This window comes from Nesoenas mayeri (assembly GCF_963082525.1).
Source record: "Nesoenas mayeri genome assembly, chromosome: 31".
Classification (NCBI taxonomy): domain Eukaryota; kingdom Metazoa; phylum Chordata; class Aves; order Columbiformes; family Columbidae; genus Nesoenas; species Nesoenas mayeri.
In genome coordinates this window covers 385,885-407,318 of record NC_137567.1, presented here as the reverse complement: position 1 = coordinate 407,318, position 21,434 = coordinate 385,885, and the positions used below count along the sequence as shown (strand labels likewise).

Below are 21,434 nucleotides of genomic sequence, written 5' to 3'. Positions count from 1 at the left end.
GGGGACACTTGGGCACGTGGTCATGGGGACACTTGGGGACATGGCCATGGGGGTGACAGGGCCATGGGGACACTTTGGGGACAACAGGGACACTTTGGGGACACGTGGGCACATGGTCATGGGGGTGACAGGGCCATGGGGACACTTGGGAACAACAGGGACATGGGGACAACAGGAACATGGGGACACGTGGGGACATGGTCATGGGGATGGCAGGGTCATGGGGACACTTTGGGGACAACAGGGACATGGGGACACAGTCATGGGGACACTTGGGGACATGGTCATGGGGGTGGCAGGGCCATGGGGACACTTTGGGGACAACAGGAACATGGGGACACATGGGGACACTTGGGGACATGGTCATGCGGGTGGCAGGGCCATGGGGACACTTTGGGGACATGGCCATGGGGACACTTTAGGGACAACAGGGACATGGGGACACTTGGGGACATGGCCATGGAGACACTTTGGGGACAACAGGGACACTTTGGGGACACTTGGGCACGTGGTCATGGGGATGGCAGGGCCATGGGGACACTTTGGGGACAACAGAGACATGGGGACACAGTCATGGGGACACTTGGGGACATGGTCATGGGGGTGACAGGGCCATGGGGACACTTTGGGGACAACAGGGACATGGGGACATGGTCATGGGGACACTTGGGGACATGGTCATGGGGATGACAGGGCCATGGGGACACTTGGGGACAATAGGGACATGGGGGACACTTGGGGACATGGTCATGGAGACACTTTGGGGACAACAGGGACACTTTGGGGACACTTGGGGACATGGTCATGGGGATGGCAGGGCCATGGGGACACCTTGGGGACAACAGGGACATGGGGACAACAGGGACATGGAGACACTTTGGGGACAACAGGGACATGGGGACACGGTCATGGGGACACTTGGGGACAATGGGGACACTTTGGGGACACTTGGGGACAACAGGGACATGGGGACAACATGGTCATGGGGACACTTGGGGACATGGTCATGGGGGTGCCAGGGCCATGGGGACACTTGGGGACAACAGGGACATGGGGACACAGTCATGGGGACACTTGGGGACACAGTGATGGGGATGGCAGGGCCATGGGGACACTTGGGGACAATGGGGACACTTTGGGGACACTTGGGGACAATAGGGACATGGGGACACTTGGGGACATGGTCATGAGGACACTTTGGGGACAACAGGGACACTTTGGGGACACGTGGGGACATGGTCATGGGGGTGAGAGGGCCATGGGGACACTTTGGGGACAACAGGGACATGGGGACACGGTCATGGGGACACTTGGGGACATGGTCATGGGGGTGACAGGGCCATGGAGACACTTTGGGGACAACAGGGACATGGGGACACGGTCATGGGGACACTTGGGGACACAGTGATGGGGATGGCAGGGCCATGGGGACACTTGGGGACAATAGGGACATGGGGGACACTTGGGGACATGGTCATGGAGACACTTTGGGGACAACAGGGACACTTTGGGGACACTTGGGGACATGGTCATGGGGGTGACAGGGCCATAGGGACACTTTGGGGACAACAGGGACATGGGGACACGGTCATGGGGACACTTGGGGACATGGTCATGGGGGCAGCAGGGTCATGGGGACCCTTGGGGTGACAGTCACAGGGATGTCAGGGCCACGGGGACACTTTTGGGACAACATGGCCATGGGGACCCTTAGGCCAAGGCCACTTTGTGTCCCCTTTGTGTCCCCTTTGGTGACACCAGCACCGCGGGGTCCCCTCAGGCCGGACCTTCCCCCTGCGCCCCCCCAAGATGGCGGCGCGGCGCCGCCGTCGCTCCGTGATGACGCAACCCCCGCGCCGCTCTCCCCCTCTCTCCCCCCTCCCTCCTGGAAGGTCGCGGCACCGCCTCCCCCCGCCCTCCTTCCCCCCACCCCACTACCCGCCACTCCCAAGATGGCGGCGCCGCGCAGCCCATCGCGTCATCAGCAGCGCGCCGCGCTGCCCGCGGAGGGCGGAGGGCGGCGGCGACGCGCAGCGGCCGCTCCGGCGGGGCGGGAACGGCCGGAGGGGGGCGGGAGCGGCCCAACATGGCGGCGGCGGCGGCGGAGGCGGCGGAGGCGGCGCTGGGACCCCGTTCGCCGCCCCCAAGATGTCGGCGGCGGCCTGGTCGCGCCCGGCGTGACGTAGTGAGGCCCCGCCGCCGGGAGGGAGGCGGAGGAGCGGCCGGAGCGGCGCAGGAGGCGGCGGCGGCGGCGGCGGCGGCGGCGGGACCGGCCGGGCCCCCGGGGGGGGATTTAAAGGGACCATGTCCCCGGCGCGGCGGCTGCTACGGAGGCCGGAGCCGGGTTGGAGGCGGCGGGGGAGCCGCTGAGGAGGAGCAGCCCGGCGGGCCCGGCCCCGGGGGGCCGGTGGGGTGAGTGACCGGGGCAGGGGGGGGGGGGGGGACACCCGGTGGGGACCTGAGGTGAGGGGGGGGGAGGCGGTTCTGACCCCCCCTGACCCCCCGTCCCGACCCCGTCCCCGGTGCTGAAACGCGGAGTGGAGGGACCCAGGCGTCCGGGGGGGGACCCAGGCGTCCGGGGGGGACCCAGGCGTCCGGGAGGGACCCAGGCGTCCGGGGGAGGCAGGGCCTGAGGGAACCGGGAAGGGACCCAGGCGTTCGGGACGAGGAGGGGGGTGGGGGGGGCGGGAAACGGGCGGCCCGGGGAGTGGGGGGGGGGGGTGAGGGGGGGTGTGGTGATGGGGGGACTCAGAAGTCCGGGTGGGTTTGGGGGGGGGGGGTGTGTTTAGGGGGGAGGGGGGGGGAGGTCCTGTGCTGAGGAGGGGACCCAGGCGTCCGGGAGGGGACCCAGGCGTCCGGGTGAGTGTAGGGAGGGAGGGGGGGTCTGTCCTGAGAAAGGGACCCAGGCGTCCGGGTGGGTCTGGAAGGGAGGGGGTCTGTGCTGGGGAAGGGACCCAGGCGTCCGGGTGAGTGTAGGGAGGGAGGGGGGATCTGTGCTGAGCAAGGGACCCAGGCGTCCGGGTGGGTCTGGAGGGGAGGGGGTCTGTGCTGGGGAAGGGACCCAGGCGTCCGGGTGAGTGTAGGGAGGGAGGGGGGGTCTGTGCTGAGCAGGGGACCCAGGCGTCCGGGTGGGTGTTTGTGGACAGGGGGGTCTGCACTGAGCAAGGGACCCAGGCGTCCGGGTGAGTGTAGGGAGGGAGGGGGTCTGTGCCGGAGAGGGGACCCAGGCGTCCGGGAAGGGACCCAGGCGTCCGGATGGGCATTTGTGGACAGGGGGGTCTGTCCTGAGCAAGGGACCCAGGCGTCCGAGTGGGTCTGGAGGGGAGGGTGTCTGTGCTGGTGAAGGGACCCAGGTGTCCGGGAAGGGACCCAGGCGTCCGGGTGAGTGTAGGGAGGGAGGGGGGGTCTGTCCTGAGAAAGGGACCCAGGCGTCCGGGTGGGTCTGGAAGGGAGGGGGTCTGTGCTGGGGAAGGGACCCAGGCGTCCGGGTGAGTGTAGGGAGGGAGGGGGGATCTGTGCTGAGCAAGGGACCCAGGCGTCCGGGTGGGTCTGGAGGGGAGGGTGTCTGTGCTGGGGAAGGGACCCAGGCGTCCGGGTGAGTGTAGGGAGGGAGGGGGGGTCTGTGCTGAGCAGGGGACCCAGGCGTCCGGGTGGGTGTTTGTGGACAGGGGGGTCTGCACTGAGCAAGGGACCCAGGCGTCCGGGTGAGTGTAGGGAGGGAGGGGGTCTGTGCCGGAGAGGGGACCCAGGCGTCCGGGAAGGGACCCAGGCGTCCGGATGGGCATTTGTGGACAGGGGGGTCTGTCCTGAGCAAGGGACCCAGGCGTCCGGGTGGATCTGGAGGGGAGGGTGTCTGTGCTGGTGAAGGGACCCAGGTGTCCGGGAGGGGACCCAGGCGTCCGGGTGAGTGTAGGGAGGGAGGGGGGATCTGTGCTGAGCAAGGGACCCAGGCGTCCGGGTGGGTCTGGAGGGGAGGGTGTCTGTGCTGGGGAAGGGACCCAGGCGTCCGGGTGAGTGTAGAGAGGGAGAGGGGGTCTGTGCTGAGCAGGGGACCCAGGCGTCCGGGTGGGTGTTTGTGGACAGGGGGGTCTGTACTGAGCAAGGGACCCAGGCATCCGGGTGAGTGTAGGGAGGGAGGGGGGGTCTGTGCTGAGCAGGGGACCCAGGCGTCCGAGGGGGTCTGTGCCGGAGAGGGGACCCAGGCGTCCGGGAGGGGACCCAGGCGTCCAGGTGGATATAGGGAGGGAGGGGGGGTCTGTGCTGAGGAGGGGACCCAGGCGTCCGGGAGGGGACCCAGGCGTCCGGGTGGGTTTGCAGGGGAAGTGGGGATTCCTATGGTGAGGAGAGGACCCAGGCGTCCGGGTGAGTGTAGGGAAGGACAGGGAAGTCTGTGCTGAGCAGGGGACCCAGGCGTCCGGGTGGGCATTTGTGATCAGGGGGGTCTGTGCCGAGGAGGGGACCCAGGCGTCCGGGAAGGGACCCAGGCGTCCGGGTTGGCATTTGTGATCAGGGGGGTCTGTGCCGAGCAGAAGACCCGGGCGTCCGGGAAGGGACCCAGGTGTCCGGGTGGGTATTTGTGGACAGGGGGGTCTGTGCCGGAGAGGGGACCCAGGTGTCCGGGAGAGGACCCAGGCGTCCGGGTGGGTTTGGGGGGGAGGAGGGGGGGGTCCTGTGCTGAGCAGGGGACCCAGGTGTCCGGGTGGGCATTTGTGGACAGGGGGGTCTGTGTTGAGCAGGGGACCCAGGCGTCCGGGTAGGTATAAGGAGGGGGAGGGGGGAGGGGTGGTCTGTGCTGAGCAGAGGACCCAGGCGTCCGGGTGGGCGTTTGTGGACAGAGGGGTCTGTGCCGATGAGGGGACCCAGGCGTCCGGGCGAGTATAGGCAAGGACAGGGGGGTCTGTGCCAGAGAGGGGACCCAGGTGTCCAGGAGGGGACCCAGGCGTCCGGGTGGGTATAGGGAGGGAGGGGGAGTCTGTGCTGAGCAGGGGACCCAGGCGTCCGGGTGGGCATTTGTGATCAGGGGGGTCTGTGCCGAGCAGAGGACCCAGGCGTCCGGGAGGGGACTCAGGTGTCCGGGTGGGCATTTGTGATCAGGGGGGTCTGTGCCAAGGAGAGGACCCAGGCGTCCGAGAGGGGACCCAAGTGTCCGGGTGGGCATTTGTGGACAGGGGGATCTGTGCCGAGGAGGGGACCCAGGTGTCCGGGAAGGGACCCAGGTGTCCGGGAGCAGACCCAGGTGTCCGGGTGGGCATTTGTAGACAGGGGGGTCTGTGCTGAGGAGAGGACCCAGGCATCCGGGAAGGGACCCAGGCGTCCGAGTTGGCATTTGTGATCAGGGGGGTCTGTGCCGAGCAGAGGACCCAGGCATCCGGGAAGGGACCCAGGCGTCCGGCTCTGGCAGGTGCCACGCAGCAACCCAGGACACTGTTGACCGAGTGGTGCCGGATTCACCCCGCACCATCCGCTTCCCTCGCCCGCCATCGCCGGCACCGCATGACGGCACCACCGATCCCGCCGAGCTCGTTAACCGGGTCAAACGAGCCACCTCGTCATCCGCCGCCGGTGGATTTGGCGATGGCGCGTGCCGGGCCCGTTCCCTCTTCCCAAGCAGCTCTCCGGCACGGGTCGCGGTGCCGCCGGCGCTCGGCGCGACTCTCGCCACATCCCGGCACCACCGACGCCGCGGAGGAGCCGCCGCTTCATCCCCACGGACGCCGCGGTGAATCCCCCGAGGATCCGGCACCGCCGCGTCCCACAAAACCCCTCGGCGCGGGATTTGGGGCGAAAAAGCCGCTTTTCTGCTATAACGAGGTCGTTACCACTGGAGAGGAGTGATGGCAATGGATGGAAATCGGCTGGGATGGCGTTACCGGCGTCGCGGCTTCACCGGATCACCGGAATCCCTTTTGGATGGGAAAACACGCGGTTGGTTCGAGGAAGCGGGAAAACCATCGGCTGAAGATTTTGGGTTAAAATTCGGCGATTTGAAGCTTTTGGGTTGAAAACTATCGGCTGAAGATTTTGGGATAAAATCCGGTGATTGAAGCAAAATCCGGCGATTGAAGCTTTTGGGATAAAATCTGGCGATTGAAGCAAAATCCGACGATTGAAGCTTTTGGGTTAAAAACCAACAATTTAAGCTTTTGGGTTAAAAACCGACGATTGAAGCTTTTGGGTTAAAATCCGGTGATTGAAGCTTTTGGGGGAAAAAGCAGCGGTTGAAGCTTTTGGGTTAAAATCCAACGGTTGAAGCTTTTGGGTTAAAAACCAACGATTGAAGCTTTTTGGATTAAACCCGACGGGCGAAGCTTTTGGGTTAAAAACCAACGGTTGAAGCTTTTGGGTTGAAATCTGGCGATTGAAGCTTTTGGGTTAAAAACCGGCGATTGAAGCTTTTGGGTTAAAAACCGGCGATTGAAGCTTTTGGGTTAAAAACCAACGGTTGAAGCTTTTGGGTTAAAAACCAACGGTTGAAGCTTTTGGGTTAAAAACCAACGATTGAAGCTTTTTGGATTAAACCCGACGGGCGAAGCTTTTGGGTTAAAAACCAACGGTTGAAGCTTTTGGGTTGAAATCCGGCGATTGAAGCTTTTGGGTTAAAATCTGGCGATTGAAGCTTTTGGGTTAAAAACCGGCGATTGAAGCTTTTGGGTTAAAAACCAACGGTTGAAGCTTTTGGGTTAAAATCCGGCGGTTGAAGCTTTTGGGGGAAAAACCGGCGATTGAAGCTTCTGGGTTAAAATCCGGCGGTTGAAGCTTTTGGGTTAAAATCCAACGGTTGAAGCTTTTGGGTTAAAAACCAACGATTGAAGCTTTTGGGTTAAAACTCGACGGGCGAAGCTTTTGGGTTAAAACCCGACGGTTGAAGCGTTTGGGTTGAAAACTCGTGGTTGAAGCTTTTGTGACGAAACCTTTGGCCTGTCCCCTTGTCCCCCGGGTGTGTCCCCTTGTCCCCGGGGCTCCAATTGTCCCCCCCCTGGCTCTGATTGTCCCCACTTAACCGGTTTAGCATTTAAATGGCACCGCTGGGCTCCGCCTCGGCCGCGCTGGGGGAGGGTCCGGCAAAGCACCCGAAATCGAGCTGGGGAACGGCTGGAAAACAGGTTGGGGGGTGAGCGGAAATTTGGGGGGCGAGCGGCAAATTTGGGGAGCGAGCGGGAAATTTGGGAGCGAGCGGCAAATTTGGGGAGCGAGCGGCGAATTTGGGGAGCGAGCGGCGAATTTGGGAGCGAGCGGCGAATTTGGGGAGCGAGCGGCGAATTTGGGGAGCGAGCGGCGAATTTGGGAGCGAGTGGCAAATTTGGGAGTGAGCGGCGAATTTGGGGAGCGAGCGGCGAATTTGGGGAGCGAGCGGCGAATTTGGGAGCGAGTGGCAAATTTGGGGAGCGAGCGGCGAATTTGGGGAGCGAGCGGCAAATTTGGGGAGCGAGCGGGAAATTTGGGAGCGAGCGGGAAATTTGGCGAGCGAGCGGGAAATTTGGGAGTGAGCAGCAAATTTGGGAGTGAGCGGCGAATTTGGGGAGCGAGTGGCGAATTTGGGAGCGAGCGGGAAATTTGGGAGCGAGTGGCGAATTTGGGAGCGAGCGGGAAATTTGGGGAGCGAGCGGGAAATTTGGGGAGCGAGCGGCAAATTTGGGGAGTGAGCGGGAAATTTGGGGAGCGAGCGGCGAATTTGGGGAGCGAGCGGCGAATTTGGGGAGCGAGCGGCAAATTTGGGAGCGAGCGGCAAATTTGGGAGCGAGCAGCAAATTTGGGAGTGAGTGGCAAATTTGGGAGCGAGCGAAAGATTTGGGAGGTGAGCAGGAAATTTGGGACGTGAATGAATATTGGGGAAGGGAGCGGGAAATTTGGGAAACACCCCAAATTTGGGCAACGAGCAGGAAATTGAAGCGTCTTCTTCAACTTCCCGGTGCTCCCTGTTTTTGCTCGATTTAATTAAATCGCCCCTTGCAGCCTTTAATTTTCCCAATTATTTGATTTCTGTGCCCTTTTGCGGCGATGATTTATATTTCGGGGGGTTCTTCGCTACCTCATTGTCCCCAAAGTGTCCCCAGATTGTCCCCAAAGGGCCCAATTTGTCCTGTTCAAATTGGGACCTTTGGGAACATCCGGTGAGACGGATACAACACACTGCCCCACATATATATAACATATAGAACCATAGCACCCTGAGAACGCCCCATCTCGTCTGATGTGGGAAGCTAAGCAGGGTCGGGCCTGGTCAGTGCTTGGATGGGAGACCAATGGTACCTGGGGTGGGTTAGAAGGGGGTGGTCAGTAGGTCAGAGAGGTTCTCCTGCCCCTGCTCTGCCCTCGAGAAAAGGGTTTAGTTCAGATACTATGAGGATATACTTGGGGAACATATATATATACACATATATAATATATGCAGCCATAGCACTCTGAGAACGCCCCATCTCGTCTGATCTGGGAAGCTAAGCAGGGTCGGGCCCGGTCAGTGCTTGGATGGGAGACCACCAGAAGGCCAATGGTACCTGGGGTGGGCTAGAAGGGGGTGCTCAGTAGGTCAGAGAGGTTCTCCTGCCCCTCTGCTCTGCCCTGGGGAGGCCACATCTGGAATAGTGTGTCACATCTGGAATAGTGTGTCCAGTTCTGGCCCCTCAGTTCAAGTTCAAGGACAGGGACACGTTCCTGTGTCACCTCAGCCGGGTGTTCCCGCTCCGGGGGGTTGGATGGATGAGCTTTGAGGTCCCTTCAACTCCCGACATTCTGGGATTCTGTGTTTTTTCCTCCGTTCCATCCAAATCCGGCCTCTTATTTTCGCCTCTTTTCTCATTTTCGCCTCTTTTCCCCCCAATTCTCGCAGGTTTTTCCGGCGCTCCCCGGCCGCCCGGTGCCGCCGCGGCGTTTTCTTCCGAGCCGCGAAACTCAGTCGGCGAGGGATGGAGAAAACCGTCCCCGATTTCTCGGAGCGTCAAGGAGATGGAGGCCGAACCCTCTTGATGTCACCGGATCCCAACGCCGACGCGTTTTCCCCCCCGGGTTGTCCCCAAGATGCCAAAAACCCCCCGGAGAACCCGACGTTACCCGCCACATCACCGGAGCCGGATGAAGACGCTTTCTACGCCGCGGGTGATTTGGTGACAATGAGCCAGGAGGCGATGGGACCCCCTGGTTCTGACCTGCGCCCATTACCGGAGGGACCCGAATTCTTTGCGTCGCTATCCCGGCAAGAACCCGGTGTCGCGTTGGAAGCACATGATGTGGCCGGTGAGTCCCCGCTCGGCGCCGTCGCGGTGGCTTTTGAGGGTTGGGGACGTCTCTTGGTGTGTCACACGTGGCCAGTGACGCTCATGTTGGTTGTGTCAGTTGGGTTGAGTTGGTTGGATTGGTTGAGTGGGTTGGGTTGAGTTGGTTGGATTGGTTGAGTGGGTTGGTTCGGTTGGTTGGGTTGGTTTGGTTCGATTGGTTGGGTTGGTTGTGTTGGTTTGGTTCGATTGGTTGGGTTGGTTGGTTGGGTTGGTCGGTTCGGTTGGTTGGGTCGGTCAGTTCGGTTCGGTTTGTTGGGTGGGTCGGTCAGTTCGGTTCGGTTTGTTGGGTGGGTCGGTCAGTTCGGTTCGGTTTGTTGGGTGGGTTGGTTCGATCGGTTCGGTTTGTTGGGTGGGTTGGTTCGATCGGTTCGGTTTGTTGGGTTGGTCGGTTCGGTTTGGTTTGTTGGGTTGGTCGGTTCGGTTTGTTGGGTGGGTTGGTTGGTTCGGTTCGGTTGGGCGAGTTGGTTTGGTTCGGTTCGGTTGGGTGGGTTGGTTTGGTTCGGTTCGGTTGGGTGGGTTGGTTGGTTCGGTTCGGTTGGTTGGGTTGGTTGGGTTGGTTCGGTTCGGTTGGTTGGGTTGGTTCGGTTCGGTTCGGTTGGTTGGGTCGGTTCGGTTGGTTGGGTCGGTTCGGTTGGTTGGGTCGGGTCGGTTCGGTTGGTTGGGTCGGGTCGGTTGGTTGGGTCGGGTCGATGTGGTTGGTTCGGTTCGGTTGGTTGGGTTGGTTGGTTCGATCAGTTTGGTTGGTTGGGTTGGTTGGTTCGATCAGTTTGGTTGGTTGGGTTGGTTGGTTCGATCAGTTTGGTTGGTTGGGTTGGTTGGTTCGATCAGTTTGGTTGGTTGGGTTGGTTGGTTCGATCAGTTTGGTTGGTTGGGTGGGTTGGTTCGTTCGGTTTGTTGGGTGGGTTGGTTCGTTCGGTTCGGTTTGTTGGGTGGGTTGGTTCAGTTCATTTGGCTGGGCTGGTTGGTTTGGTTCAGTTTGTTCCGTTTATTGGGCTGGTTGGTTCGGTTATTGGGTTGGTTGGGTCGATCGGTTCGGTTTCTTGGGCTGATTGGTTCAGTTCATTTGACTGGGCTGGTTGGTTTGGTTCGGTTCGTTCCATTTGTTGGGCTGGTTGGTTCGGTTCATTGGATTGGTTGGTTCGGTTGGTTTGGATCGTTGGGCTTGTTGGCTGGTTTGGTTCAGTTTGTTGGGTTGGTTGGTTCGGTTCGTTCCGTTCCTTGGGCTTGTTGGTTCGGTTCGTTGGGTTGGTTGGTTTGGTTGGTTGGGTTCGTTGGGCGCGTTGGCTGGTTTGGTTCGTTGGGTTCGTTGGGCGCGTTGGTTGGTTTGGTTCAGTTGGTTCGGTACACTTGGTTCAGTTCACTGGGTTCATTGGTTTGATTGGTTGGGGTGGTTCAGCTGACGGTTGTACCGGCGCGGTTGGTGGTTGATGTCACTCTGAGCATTGGTGTTCCCCAAATGGCGCCGTCTCGCGGTGACAAACGCGGGGGTTTGGTGGAAGCAGAAGCGAGGGGACAACTACCGGGCCGGCGTCCCCGTGCCATCGTCCCCGTGCCATCGTCCCCGTGCCATCACCCCATGCCGTCGTGCCACCAGATGCGCACAAAACCAGTTGGTGGCGTTTTGGAGACTCCTCGTCCCCCCGCAATGTGGACGGAACCCTCATGGCCCCAAATTTGGGTGTTGGGTTTGGGTGGATCCTTCACGACCCCAAATTTGGGTGTCGGGTTTGGATGGATCCCTCATGACCCCATATTTGGGTGTCGGGTTTGGATGGATCCCTCATGACCCCAAATCTGGGTGTCGGCGTTGGATGGATCCTTCACGGCCCCAAATTTGGGTCTCGGGTTTGGTTGGATCCCTCATGACCCCAAATTATTGTGTCGAGGTTTGGATGGATCCTTCATGACCCCAAATTTGGGTGTCAGGGTTGGACGGATCCTTCATGGCCCCAAATTTGGGTGTGGGGGTTGGATTGATCCTTCACGACCCCAAATTTGGGTGTCGGGTTTGGCTGGATCCCTCATGGCCCCAAACTTGGGTGTCGGGTTTGGATGGATCCCTCATGACCCCAAATCTGGGTGTCGGCGTTGGATGGATCCTTCACGGCCCCAAATTTGGGTGTCGGGGTTGGACGGATCCTTCACGGCCCCAAATTTGGGTGTCGGGGTTGGACGGATCCTTCATGACCCCAAATTTGGGTGTCAGGGTTGGATTGATCCCTCATGGCCCCAAATTTGGGTGTCGGGTTTGGATGGATCCTTCATGGCCCCAAATTTGGGTGTCGGGGTTGGATGGATCCCTCATGACCCCAAATTTGGGTGTCAGGGTTGGACGGATCCTTCATGGCCCCAAATTTGGGTGTGGGGGTTGGACGGATCCTTCATGACCCCAAATTTGGGTGTCGGGGTTGGACGGATCCTTCATGACCCCAAATTTGGGTGTCAGGGTTGGATTGATCCCTCATGGCCCCAAATTTGGGTCTCGGGGTTGGGTGGATCCTTCACGACCCCAAATTTGGGTGTTGGGTTTGGATGGATCCCTTGTGACCCCAAATTATGGTGTTGGGGTTTGGGTTGATCCTTCACGACCCCAAATTTGGGTGTTGGGTTTGGATGGATCCCTCATGGCCCCAAATTTGGGTGTCGGGGTTTGGATGGATCCCTCATGGCCCCAAATTTGGGTGTCGGGGTTGAATGGATCCTTCATGGCCCCAAATTTGGGTGTCGGGTTTGGTTGGATCCCTCATGGTCCCCCCATGACCTTTCTTGGCTTATTTTACACCACAAAGCGGCCACCCCCAAAATCACGACCATTTCCCAGCATCATCCAATTCCTGCCCACCACACTTAGGCTGAGTTTAACCTCTTGGATTTCAACTTCTCTCAACCAAGAGGTTTCCTTCCCAGTCCTGGGAACCTTCCTCGCTAATTAGCGCCTCGTCAGCCTTGCAAACGGCGCCAGGAACGATGTCACGGCGCCAGGAACGATGTCACGTTGTTGCCTAGCAAATAAATAATTGAATACTTGATTCCGAGACAACGGGCAGGGCCAGAGCAGAGTTGGAAACCTCAACCAGCGGGAGGATTTTTCCACAAAGGAAAGAGAGGGACGACACTCTCACCCATCAACCCCTTCCCGATGACTTTTGGGGTTGGCGACTCTCTATCCGCATCCAAAATTGGGCTTGAACGCGTTTGCGTTAGGTGGTTGCGCGCCCAGGATGTCACGACGTAGTCGGCAGCGCCACCGACGCAACGGGGTGTGTTATCGGCGATGTTTTCTTGCCCAAAATGGTCTTTTTTTGGCCCGAAATGATAGCGTTGAGCACAGAGGGTGCGCGGCGAAGAGGGGTCCCCTCGGCGTCCCCCCTAGCGCACGGCGCCGCGGTTCCCACCGTATTGGCCGAGCCGCGCAGCACCTGCCGTGCCCGTCTGTCGGCGTCTATAAATAACCCTCCCAATCCAGCCCCGCTCTCGCTAACCGGGACGCAGGTTAAAAATAAGCCGGGCTTAACGGCTGCGGGTTCTCCTGTCGCCTCGTTAAGTAGGACGCGGCCCCATCCTCCTCCTCCGCTGGGCATTTTGGGGCAAATTGAGGTGATTTTGGCAAGATGGCGGTGAGAGCGGCGTAAACGTGCCGTGGTTGCCTGGTTGGGTTTTTGGGGACGTTTTGGTTGATCCACAAACCTCCCGACGCAGTTTGTGCTTAAGCCGCGTCGATCTGGAGTTTGTTGCCGATGAGCGAACGCGACTCGTTTGTTGGGGGGATAACGAGTTTTTAAGTGGTTTAACGGCAAAAAGGGGTAAAGAAAATGTAAATCCGGTACTTGGGGTTGGTCGGGTCTGAAATAGGGAGGGAAATGACCTGTTGGTGTCGCGTTGGTGGCCAAAAAAATGATGGAGAAGGTTGTTCTTGGAGTTATCGGGGAACACGTGGAAGGCGACGCGGGGGTTGGGCAAAGCCAATGTTGGGTTGATGAAGGGAAGTCAAGTCGTCCCAACCGAACGTCCTTTTGTGACAAGATTATTTGTCCTTGTGGGTGAAGGTCACCAAGGACCCGCAAGTGCTGAGGTGTCCCCAAAGGCCTACGGTCACACCAAGGTGTCCCCAAAGCCGTCGCTCGCACTGAGGTGTCCCCAAGGACCCACGTGTGCCGAGGTGTCCCCAGGAGCCCATGGTCACACTGAGGTGTCCCCAAGGCACCTGCTCATGCCCAGGTGTCCCCAAGGGCCCACACATGTGTCAAGGTGTCCCCAAGGGCCCATGTTCATGCTGATGTGTCCCCAAGGGCCCACAGTCACGCCAAGGTGTCCCCAAAGCCCTCGCTCGCACTGAGGTGTCCCCAAGGGCCCACAGTCATGTCAAGGTGTCCCCAAGGCCCCTGCTCATGCCAAGGTGTCCCCAAGGGCCCACACATGTCCCGAGGTGTCCCCAGGAACCCACGTTTGTGCTGAGGTGTCCCCAAGGACCCTGCTCATGCCAAGGTGTCCCCAGGAGCCCACGTTCATCTCGAGGTGTCGCCAAGGAGCCCCCTGCTCATGCCAAGGGGTCCCCAAGGCCCCTGCTCATGCCAAGGTGTCCCCAAAGGCCCATGGTCACACCAAGGTGTCCCCAAGGCCCCTGCTCATGCCAAGGTGTCCCCAAGGGCTCACACGTGCTGAGATGTCCCCAGGAGCCCATGTTCATGCCGAGGTGTCCCCAAGGCCCCTGCTCATGCCAAGGTGACCCCAAGGGCCCATGGTCACGCCAAGGTGTCCCCAAAGCCGTCGCTCGCACTGAGGTGTCCCCAAGGACCCACATGTGCCGAGGTGTCCCCAGGAGCCCATGGTCACACTGAGGTGTCCCCAAGGCACCTGCTCATGCCCAGGTGTCCCCAAGGGCCCACACATGTGTCAAGGTGTCCCCAAGGGCCCATGTTCATGCTGATGTGTCCCCAAGGGCCCACAGTCAGGCCAAGGTGTCCCCAAAGCTCTCGCTTGCACTGAGGTGTCCCCAAGGACCTATGTTCATGTTGAGGTGTCCCCAAGGAGCCCACAGTCATGTCGAGGTGTCCCCAAGGGCCCATGTTCATGTCGAGGTGTCCCCAAGGGCCCATGTTCATGTCGAGGTGTCCCCAAGGGCCCATGCTCATGCCAAGGTGTCCCCAAGGACCCACATTCATGTTGAGGTGTCCCCAAGGAGCCCACAGTCATGCCAAGGTGTCCCCAAGGACCCACATGTGCTGAGGTGTCCCCAAGGGCCCACGGTCACACCAAGGTGTCCCCAAAGTCCTCACTCACACTGAGGTGTCCCCAAGGGCCCACGGTCACCCCAAGGTGTCCCCAAAGTCCTCACTTGCACTGAGGTGTCCCCAAGGGCCAACACTCATGCCAAGGTGTCCCCAAGGCCCCTGCTCATGCCAAGGTGTCCCCAAGGGCCTATGTTCATGCCAAGGTGTCCCCAAGGGCCCACGGTCACCCCAAGGTGTCCCCAAAGTCCTCACTTGCACTGAGGTGTCCCCAAGGGCCAACACTCATGCCAACGTGTCCCCAAGGCCCCTGCTCATGCCAAGGTGTCCCCAAGGGCCCATGTTCATGCCAAGGTGTCCCCAAGGGCCCACGGTCACCCCAAGGTGTCCCCAAAGTCCTCACTCGCACTGAGGTGTCCCCAAGGGCCAACACTCATACCAAAGTGTCCCCAAGGCCCCTGCTCATGCCATAGTTTCCCAAGGGCCCATGTTCATGCTGAGGTGTCCCCAAGGGCCCACGGTCACCTCAAGGTGTCCCCAAAGTCCTCACTTGCACTGAGGTGTCCCCAAGGACCCACACTCATGCCAGAGTGTCCCCAAGGGCCCACGGTCACCTCAAGGTGTCCCCAAAGCCCTCACTCACACTGAGGTGTCCCCAAGGCCCCATGTTCATGCTGAGGTGTCCCCAAGGCCCTCAGGAATGTTCTCCGTGTCCTTACAGCATCCAAAATGGCCTTTGGAGACCTTCTCGCCCGTTAATATTACAGACACACAAGAGCTGAGCTTGTGCCTTCCCTTGGCTCCCCCGTCGTAGCTTTTCGAGGTGATTAAAACCCCCAATTTAATGAGAGCGAAGCCAAAAAACCCCCCCAATAGAGGGAAAATTCAATGGGGGTGTCAAAGGGACCCGGAGCAAAGAGAAAAGGGGGATGAGGATGTGAATCGCGGGTCAAAACGGCCCCATTTTCCCTGAGCGGAACGTGCTGGATGTGGAACGGAGATGGATCCAAACAAGACGAGGTTGCGACAGAACCTGGATGAGTTTCAAGGCGCTTGGAAAGCAACTCGAGTGCTGACGAGGAAAGTTTCCTACCGCCCGGCACGTAAATCTTAATGGATGGAGCAGAGCCGGGTCCAGATTTAGTCCCAGGACTGATAAGGCTTGAAGGGGAATGAGAAAGAGGAACGATGGGTTTGGAATGACCGCTGAAAAGGTGGAATTTGGGCGGTGAAAGGGTTGAATGGAGGCGCCGGCGCCCTCGGGGTGCGCGGCTTTTGTGTTTGAAAGGCTCGGGAATGGGGGAAATGCGGGGTTGGAAATGCGCCGATCGATGGGTGTTTGTGCCGGGGTTTGGGGGAGAAAATACAGCGGTCAATAGGTATTTGTGCCCAGATTTTGGGGAGAAAATACTCTCTTCAATAGGTATTTGAGCCCAGACTTGGGGTAGAAAATACCCCGTTCAATGGGTGTTTGCACCCAGATTTTGGGTAGAAAATACCCTGTTCAATGAGTATTTGTGCCCAGATTTGGGGTAGAAAATACCCCATTCAATGGGTGTTTGTGCCCGGATTTGGGGTAGAAAATACCCCATTCAATGGGTGTTTGTGGCTGGATTTTGGGGAGAAAATACACTGTTCAATAGGCATTTGCGCCCAAATTTGGGGTAGAAAATACCCTGTTCAATGGGTATTTACACCTGGATTTGAGGTAGAAAATACTCCAGTTTAATAGGTATTTACACCTGGATTTGGGGTAGAAAATACCCCAAGTTAAATGGGTGTTTGCACCCAGATTTAGGGTAGAAAATACCCCAAGTTAAATGGGTGTTTGCACCCGGATTTGGGGTAGAAAATACCCCAAGTTAAATGGGTGTTTGCACCCGGATTTGGGGTAGAAAATACCCCAGTTCAATGGGTGTTTGCACTCAGATTTGGGGTAGAAAATACCCCATTCAATGGGTGTTTGCACTCAGATTTGGGGTAGAAAATACCCCAATTCAACAGATATTTGTACCCAGATTTGGGGTAGAAAATACCCCATTCAGTGGGTGTTTGCACTCAGATTTGGGGTAGAAAATACCCCAATTCAATAGGTATTTACACCTGGATTTGGGGTAGAAAATACCCCATTCAATGGGTATTTACACCCGGATTTAGTCTGTGCAAGACGGTGGTGGTTAAGGAGAGCTTGTGTAAAATGTGTCTTTTTGGGGGGATTTGAAGCCTTTTTTGGGGGGATTTGAAGCATTTTGGGGGGTTTAGAAGCATGGAGGGGTTAGAGTCCTTTTGTGAGAGTTTAAAAGCCTCATGGGGGTCAGAACCCCCAATATTTTGGGGTATTTTAGGGAGTCTGCGTCGCTCCAGAAACCCCTAAAACTGCCAACAAGCCCCCAAGGCTGGGAACAAGCGTTTAACCCCAATTATTTAGGTCGTACCCCCCGCTTTTGCCTTTTTCTCGGAGGAAGCAACCCAAAATTTCACCTTGCAGCGCGTGGAGTTTTTGGGGTGAGTCCGGTCTCTCCATCCCCCCCAAATCCCGACGCTCTGCAAACACCCTGAGAGCCCAGAAAAGCTGAGTTTAAGCCGGGCGAGTGGAGTTTAGACTGAGTGAGCGGAGTTTAAGCCGAGTGAGCAAGCGGAGTTAAGTTTAAGCCGGGCGAGTGGCGTTGAGCGGAGTAAAATTTAAGCCGGGTGAGTGGTGTTGGGCGGAGTTTAAGCCAGGCGAACGGAGTTAAGTTTAAGCCGGGCGAGCGGCGTTGAGCGGAGTTTAAGCTGGGCGAATGGAGTTAAGTTTACGCCAAGCGGAGTGAAGTTAAGTTTAAGCCGGGCAAGCGGAGTTGAGTGGAGTTTAAGCCGAGTAAGCGGAGTTGAGTGGAGTTTAAGCCGAGTAAGCGGAGTTGAGTGGAGTTTGAGCTGGGCCAGCGGAGGTGAGTGAAGTTTAAGCCGGGCGAGCGGCGTTGAGTGGAGTTTAAGCCGGGCGAGCGGCGTTGAGTGAATTTTAAGCCGAGCGAGTGGAGTGAAGTTTAAGTCGGGCGAGTGGAGTTAAGTGAAGTTTAAGCTGGGTGAGAGAAGTTAAGTTTAAGCCGGGCGAGCGGCGTTGGGCGAAGTTTAAGCCGGGCGAGCTGAGTTGAGTGGAGTTTAAGCCGGGCGAGCGGAGGTGAGTGGAGTTTAAGCCGGGCGAGAGAAGTTAAGTTTAAGCCGAGCGAGCGGAGCTGAGTGGAGTTTAAGCTGAGCAAGCGGAGTTGAGTGAAGTTTAAGCCGACCGAGCGGAATTGAGTGAAGTTTAAGCCTAGTTTAACCTGAATTTAACCCACATCCCTGGCCGAGGAGCGCGGGGCGGCTGGGAGCGAGCAGCAGCTCCGGGCTGGGCAGTGTCGGGTTGCCGCGCCGTGCCAAGCCAAACACGCCACGCCGCTGGCGCCGGGGGGGCCGCTTTCCCTCTGCTCGCACCTGTGTGCCGCGCGGCTCGTCCCTCCCCGCCGCGGGGACCTCGACGCCGACCCCTCGACCCGTTTTGGGGACAAACGAGGGGGTTTTGGCGCCTCGTTCCGTATCCGAGTGTTTTTCCAGCGCGGAGCGAGTTGGAGCCGCCGACGTCGAGCTGGATTTTCTCCCAAGTTTGCTGCGAGCTGCAGGTTGCAAACCACAGCTGGATATATATTATATATGGTGTTTCTTTATGTCATTCCCCCCCAACCGCACCGTCGGTGACTCAGAGCTCCCGGCAGGTCGTCCGTCATCCAGCGAACCAACTTCCCATCCCATCGCGCCCCGTCTCCCTTCCCATTTTTGGCACAACGTCCCCATCATCTCCCCTTGGGGTGCTGCTCATCAGGGACCCCGTTTGGGTCAGGAGCAGGTAGGGGGCGTCCCCGGTGACCGCTCGGGCTCTCCGTGCACCTCCGCTGCGACCCTTCAATGTTTCCTCCTTGAGCGCATCTTTACCCCCACAAATATTTCTCCTTCATGACCTTCTCTAGATCTTCATCATCCTCCTTGTGGCCTTTACACCCTTCTCTAGATCTTCTTCATCCTCCTTGTGGCTTTTATGACCTTCTCTAGATCTTCCTCAACCTCCCTGTGGCTTTTATGACCTTCTCTAGATCTTCCTCAACCTCCACGGGTCCTTGTGGCTTTTAGGACCTTCTCTAGATCTTCATCATCCTCCTTGTGGCTTTTACACCTTCTCTAGATCTTCCTCAACCTCCTTGTGGCTTTTACGCCCTTCTCTAGATCTTCCTCAACCTCCTTCTGGCTTTTAGGACCTTCTCTAGATCATCTTCATCCTCCTTGTGGCTTTTACGCCCTTCTCTAGATCTTCCTCAACCTCCTTCTGGCTTTTAGGACCTTCTCTAGATCTTCCTCAACCTCCTTGTGGCTTTTATGATCTTCTCTAGATCTTCCTCATCCTCCTTGCAGCTTTTACACCTTCTCTAGATCTTCCTCATCCTCCACGGGTCCTTCTGGCTTTTAGGACCTTCTCTAGATCTTCCTCATCCTCTTCAACCTCCTTGTGGCTTTTATGCCCTTCTCTAGATCTTCATCATCCTCCTTGTGGATCTACACCTTCTCTAGATCTTCCTCATCCTCCTTGTGGCTTTTATGCCCTTCTCTAGATCTTCCTCATCCTCCACGGGTCCTTGTGGCTTTTATGCCCTTCTCTAGATCTTCATCATCCTCCTTGTGGCTTTTACACCCTTCTCTAGTTCTTCCTCAACCTCCCTGTGGCTTTTACACCTCCTCTAGATCTTCCCCATCCTCCTTGTGGCTTTTACACCTTCTCTAGATCTTCCTCAACCTCCACAGTTCGTCGTGGCTTTTGCGCCGCGTCTTCTCCACCGCGATGTTGGTCCCGTTGGGTCTCCAAACCCCTCAATGTTGTGCTGCGGTGGCCAAAGCCGCGGTGGGGACCCCCCACGGTCCCCGTGGGGCCGTGTCCCCGTTGGGCGGTCATGGCACAGCGCGGCTCATCCTTTCTTGGCTCCACGGTTGCCCCCTTGAACAAGACACGGCAGTTGCTTCTCAGACGGCGACGGCGCCCGAACGCGCAAGGTTGGGGCCATAAAAGGTGAACGGCGTCTTCTGGGTGGCCATGGCGGGTCCCACGAGCCCGCGGCGTCCCCGGAGACCCAAAGGGAAGCGCTGGCACTCCCGGCCGGCCACTTCGATCTCCTTGTTTCTCCAACCCCGGTGACCACCAAGATGAGGCTCCTCACCCCCAGTTTTACCATTTTCCACCTCGATTAAGCTCAAAAGTGGGAAGGGGTCCCCGGCGCGTCACCCCGACTGGCTCCTCTCTTTGCGTCGACGTCGTGGCGGTGGGAAGGATGGGTGCTCGTCGCCATCCCCGCTTAGTTAAGCCTCGCTCAGGTCCTTCCCCCAGCTGTTCGTGCGCGGTCGGCGGAACCGCGACCGGCAATAAACATCCCGGGGAGCGCGGCCAACGTCTCGGGACGTGTCACGTTTCCTCCGGCTCCGGCTTCCAGGAGGTTTCCTGAGCTTTGCTGAGTCGGGAGCTCGAGCGCCAGCTCGTGCGCACCGGCCAGCGCTCTAGTTTAGCTCTTTATTTTTATCTTCTCCAGCAGTTTGCTGAAACACGGTTGTCCCCGCGGGGCTCCTTCCCCTCTGGGCATAAAACTCTATGACGGGTGATTATTTCTGAGCCAAACACGAGGATAAGTTGGGGAATGAGCTGTTAGAGAGCAGCGGAGGGGAAAGGGACCTGGGGGCCCTGGGGGCAGCAGGGTGACCATGAGCCAGCACTGGGCTCTTGTGGCCAGGAAGCCAATGGGACCTGGGGGGGGTTAGAAGGGGGTGGTCGGTAGGTCAGAGAGGTTCTCCTGCCCCTCTGCTCTGCCCTTTAGTTCAGATACTATCAGGATATACTTGGGGAACATATACATATATATATATATCTATATATATATATGTGTATAATACATATATATATATATATGTGTGTGTGTGTGTATAATACATGCAGCCATAGCACCCTGAGATCACCTGATCTCATCTGTTTTGGGAAGCTAAGCAGGGTCGGGCCCGGTCAGTGCTTGGATGGGAGACCAGTGGTACCTGGGGGGGATTAGAAGGGGGTGGTCAGTAGGTCAGAGAGGTTCTCCTGCCCCTCTACTCTGCCCTTTAGTTCAGATACTATCAGGATATAGTTGAGGAACACATATATATTCACATATAATATATACAGCCACAGCACCCTGAGAACGCCCCATCCCGTCTGATCTGGGAAGCTAAGCAGGGTCGGGCCCGGTCAGTGCTTGGATGGGAGACCAGCTGGGAATAGTGGGTGCTGTGGGCTGAGCCAGCACTGGGCCCTTGTGGCCAGGAAGCCAATGGGACCTGGGGGGGATTAGAAGGGGGTGCTCAGTAGGTCAGAGAGGTTCTCCTGCCCCTCTGCTCTGCCCTGGTGAGACCACATCTGGAATAGTGTGTCCAGTTGTGGCCCCTCAGTTCCAGAGGACAGGGAACTGTTGGGGGTCCAGCGCAGGGCAACAAAGATGCTGAAGGGAGTGGAGCATCTCCTGTGTGAGGAAAGGTGCTGGTCCCAAAGCCCATCCAGAAGGAAGGATGGGTGCTGATCCCAAAGCCCACCCAGTGGGATGGATGGGTGCTGATCCCAAAGCCCATCCAGCAGGAAGAATGGGTGCTGGTCCCAGAGCCCACCCAGTGGGATGGGATTGTTCTTTAGGTTGGAATTTTGGGGTAATTCCTTCTCAAAAGGGTTGTTGGGCGTTGGAACAGGCAGTGGTGGAGTCGCTATCTTGGAGGGTTGAACACATGAGATCTTGGGGTCATTTTAGTGCCGACATTGGGTTATGGTTGGACTCAAGGACCTTTTGGGTCTCTTCTATGATCCTTACACGGCTGTTTTGGTCTGGAAAAGCCAAATTTGGGGCCATGAGATGGATTTGGAGAT

At 58.1% G+C, this 21,434-nt stretch overlaps 1 protein-coding gene across 1 annotated transcript in view; it reads left to right on the top strand.

Annotated features, from left to right (window-relative positions):
* The first annotated feature begins 2,338 nt into the window (after positions 1 to 2,338).
* Positions 2,339 to 21,434, top strand: part of WIZ (WIZ zinc finger) — a 57,874-nt gene continuing 38,778 nt past the window's right edge. The window contains 2 exon segments of the mRNA XM_080361377.1: positions 2,339 to 2,412; positions 8,828 to 9,231. Of these exon segments, the coding sequence (XP_080217503.1) occupies positions 8,904 to 9,231 (328 nt within the window). The 5' untranslated portion in view covers positions 2,339 to 2,412; positions 8,828 to 8,903.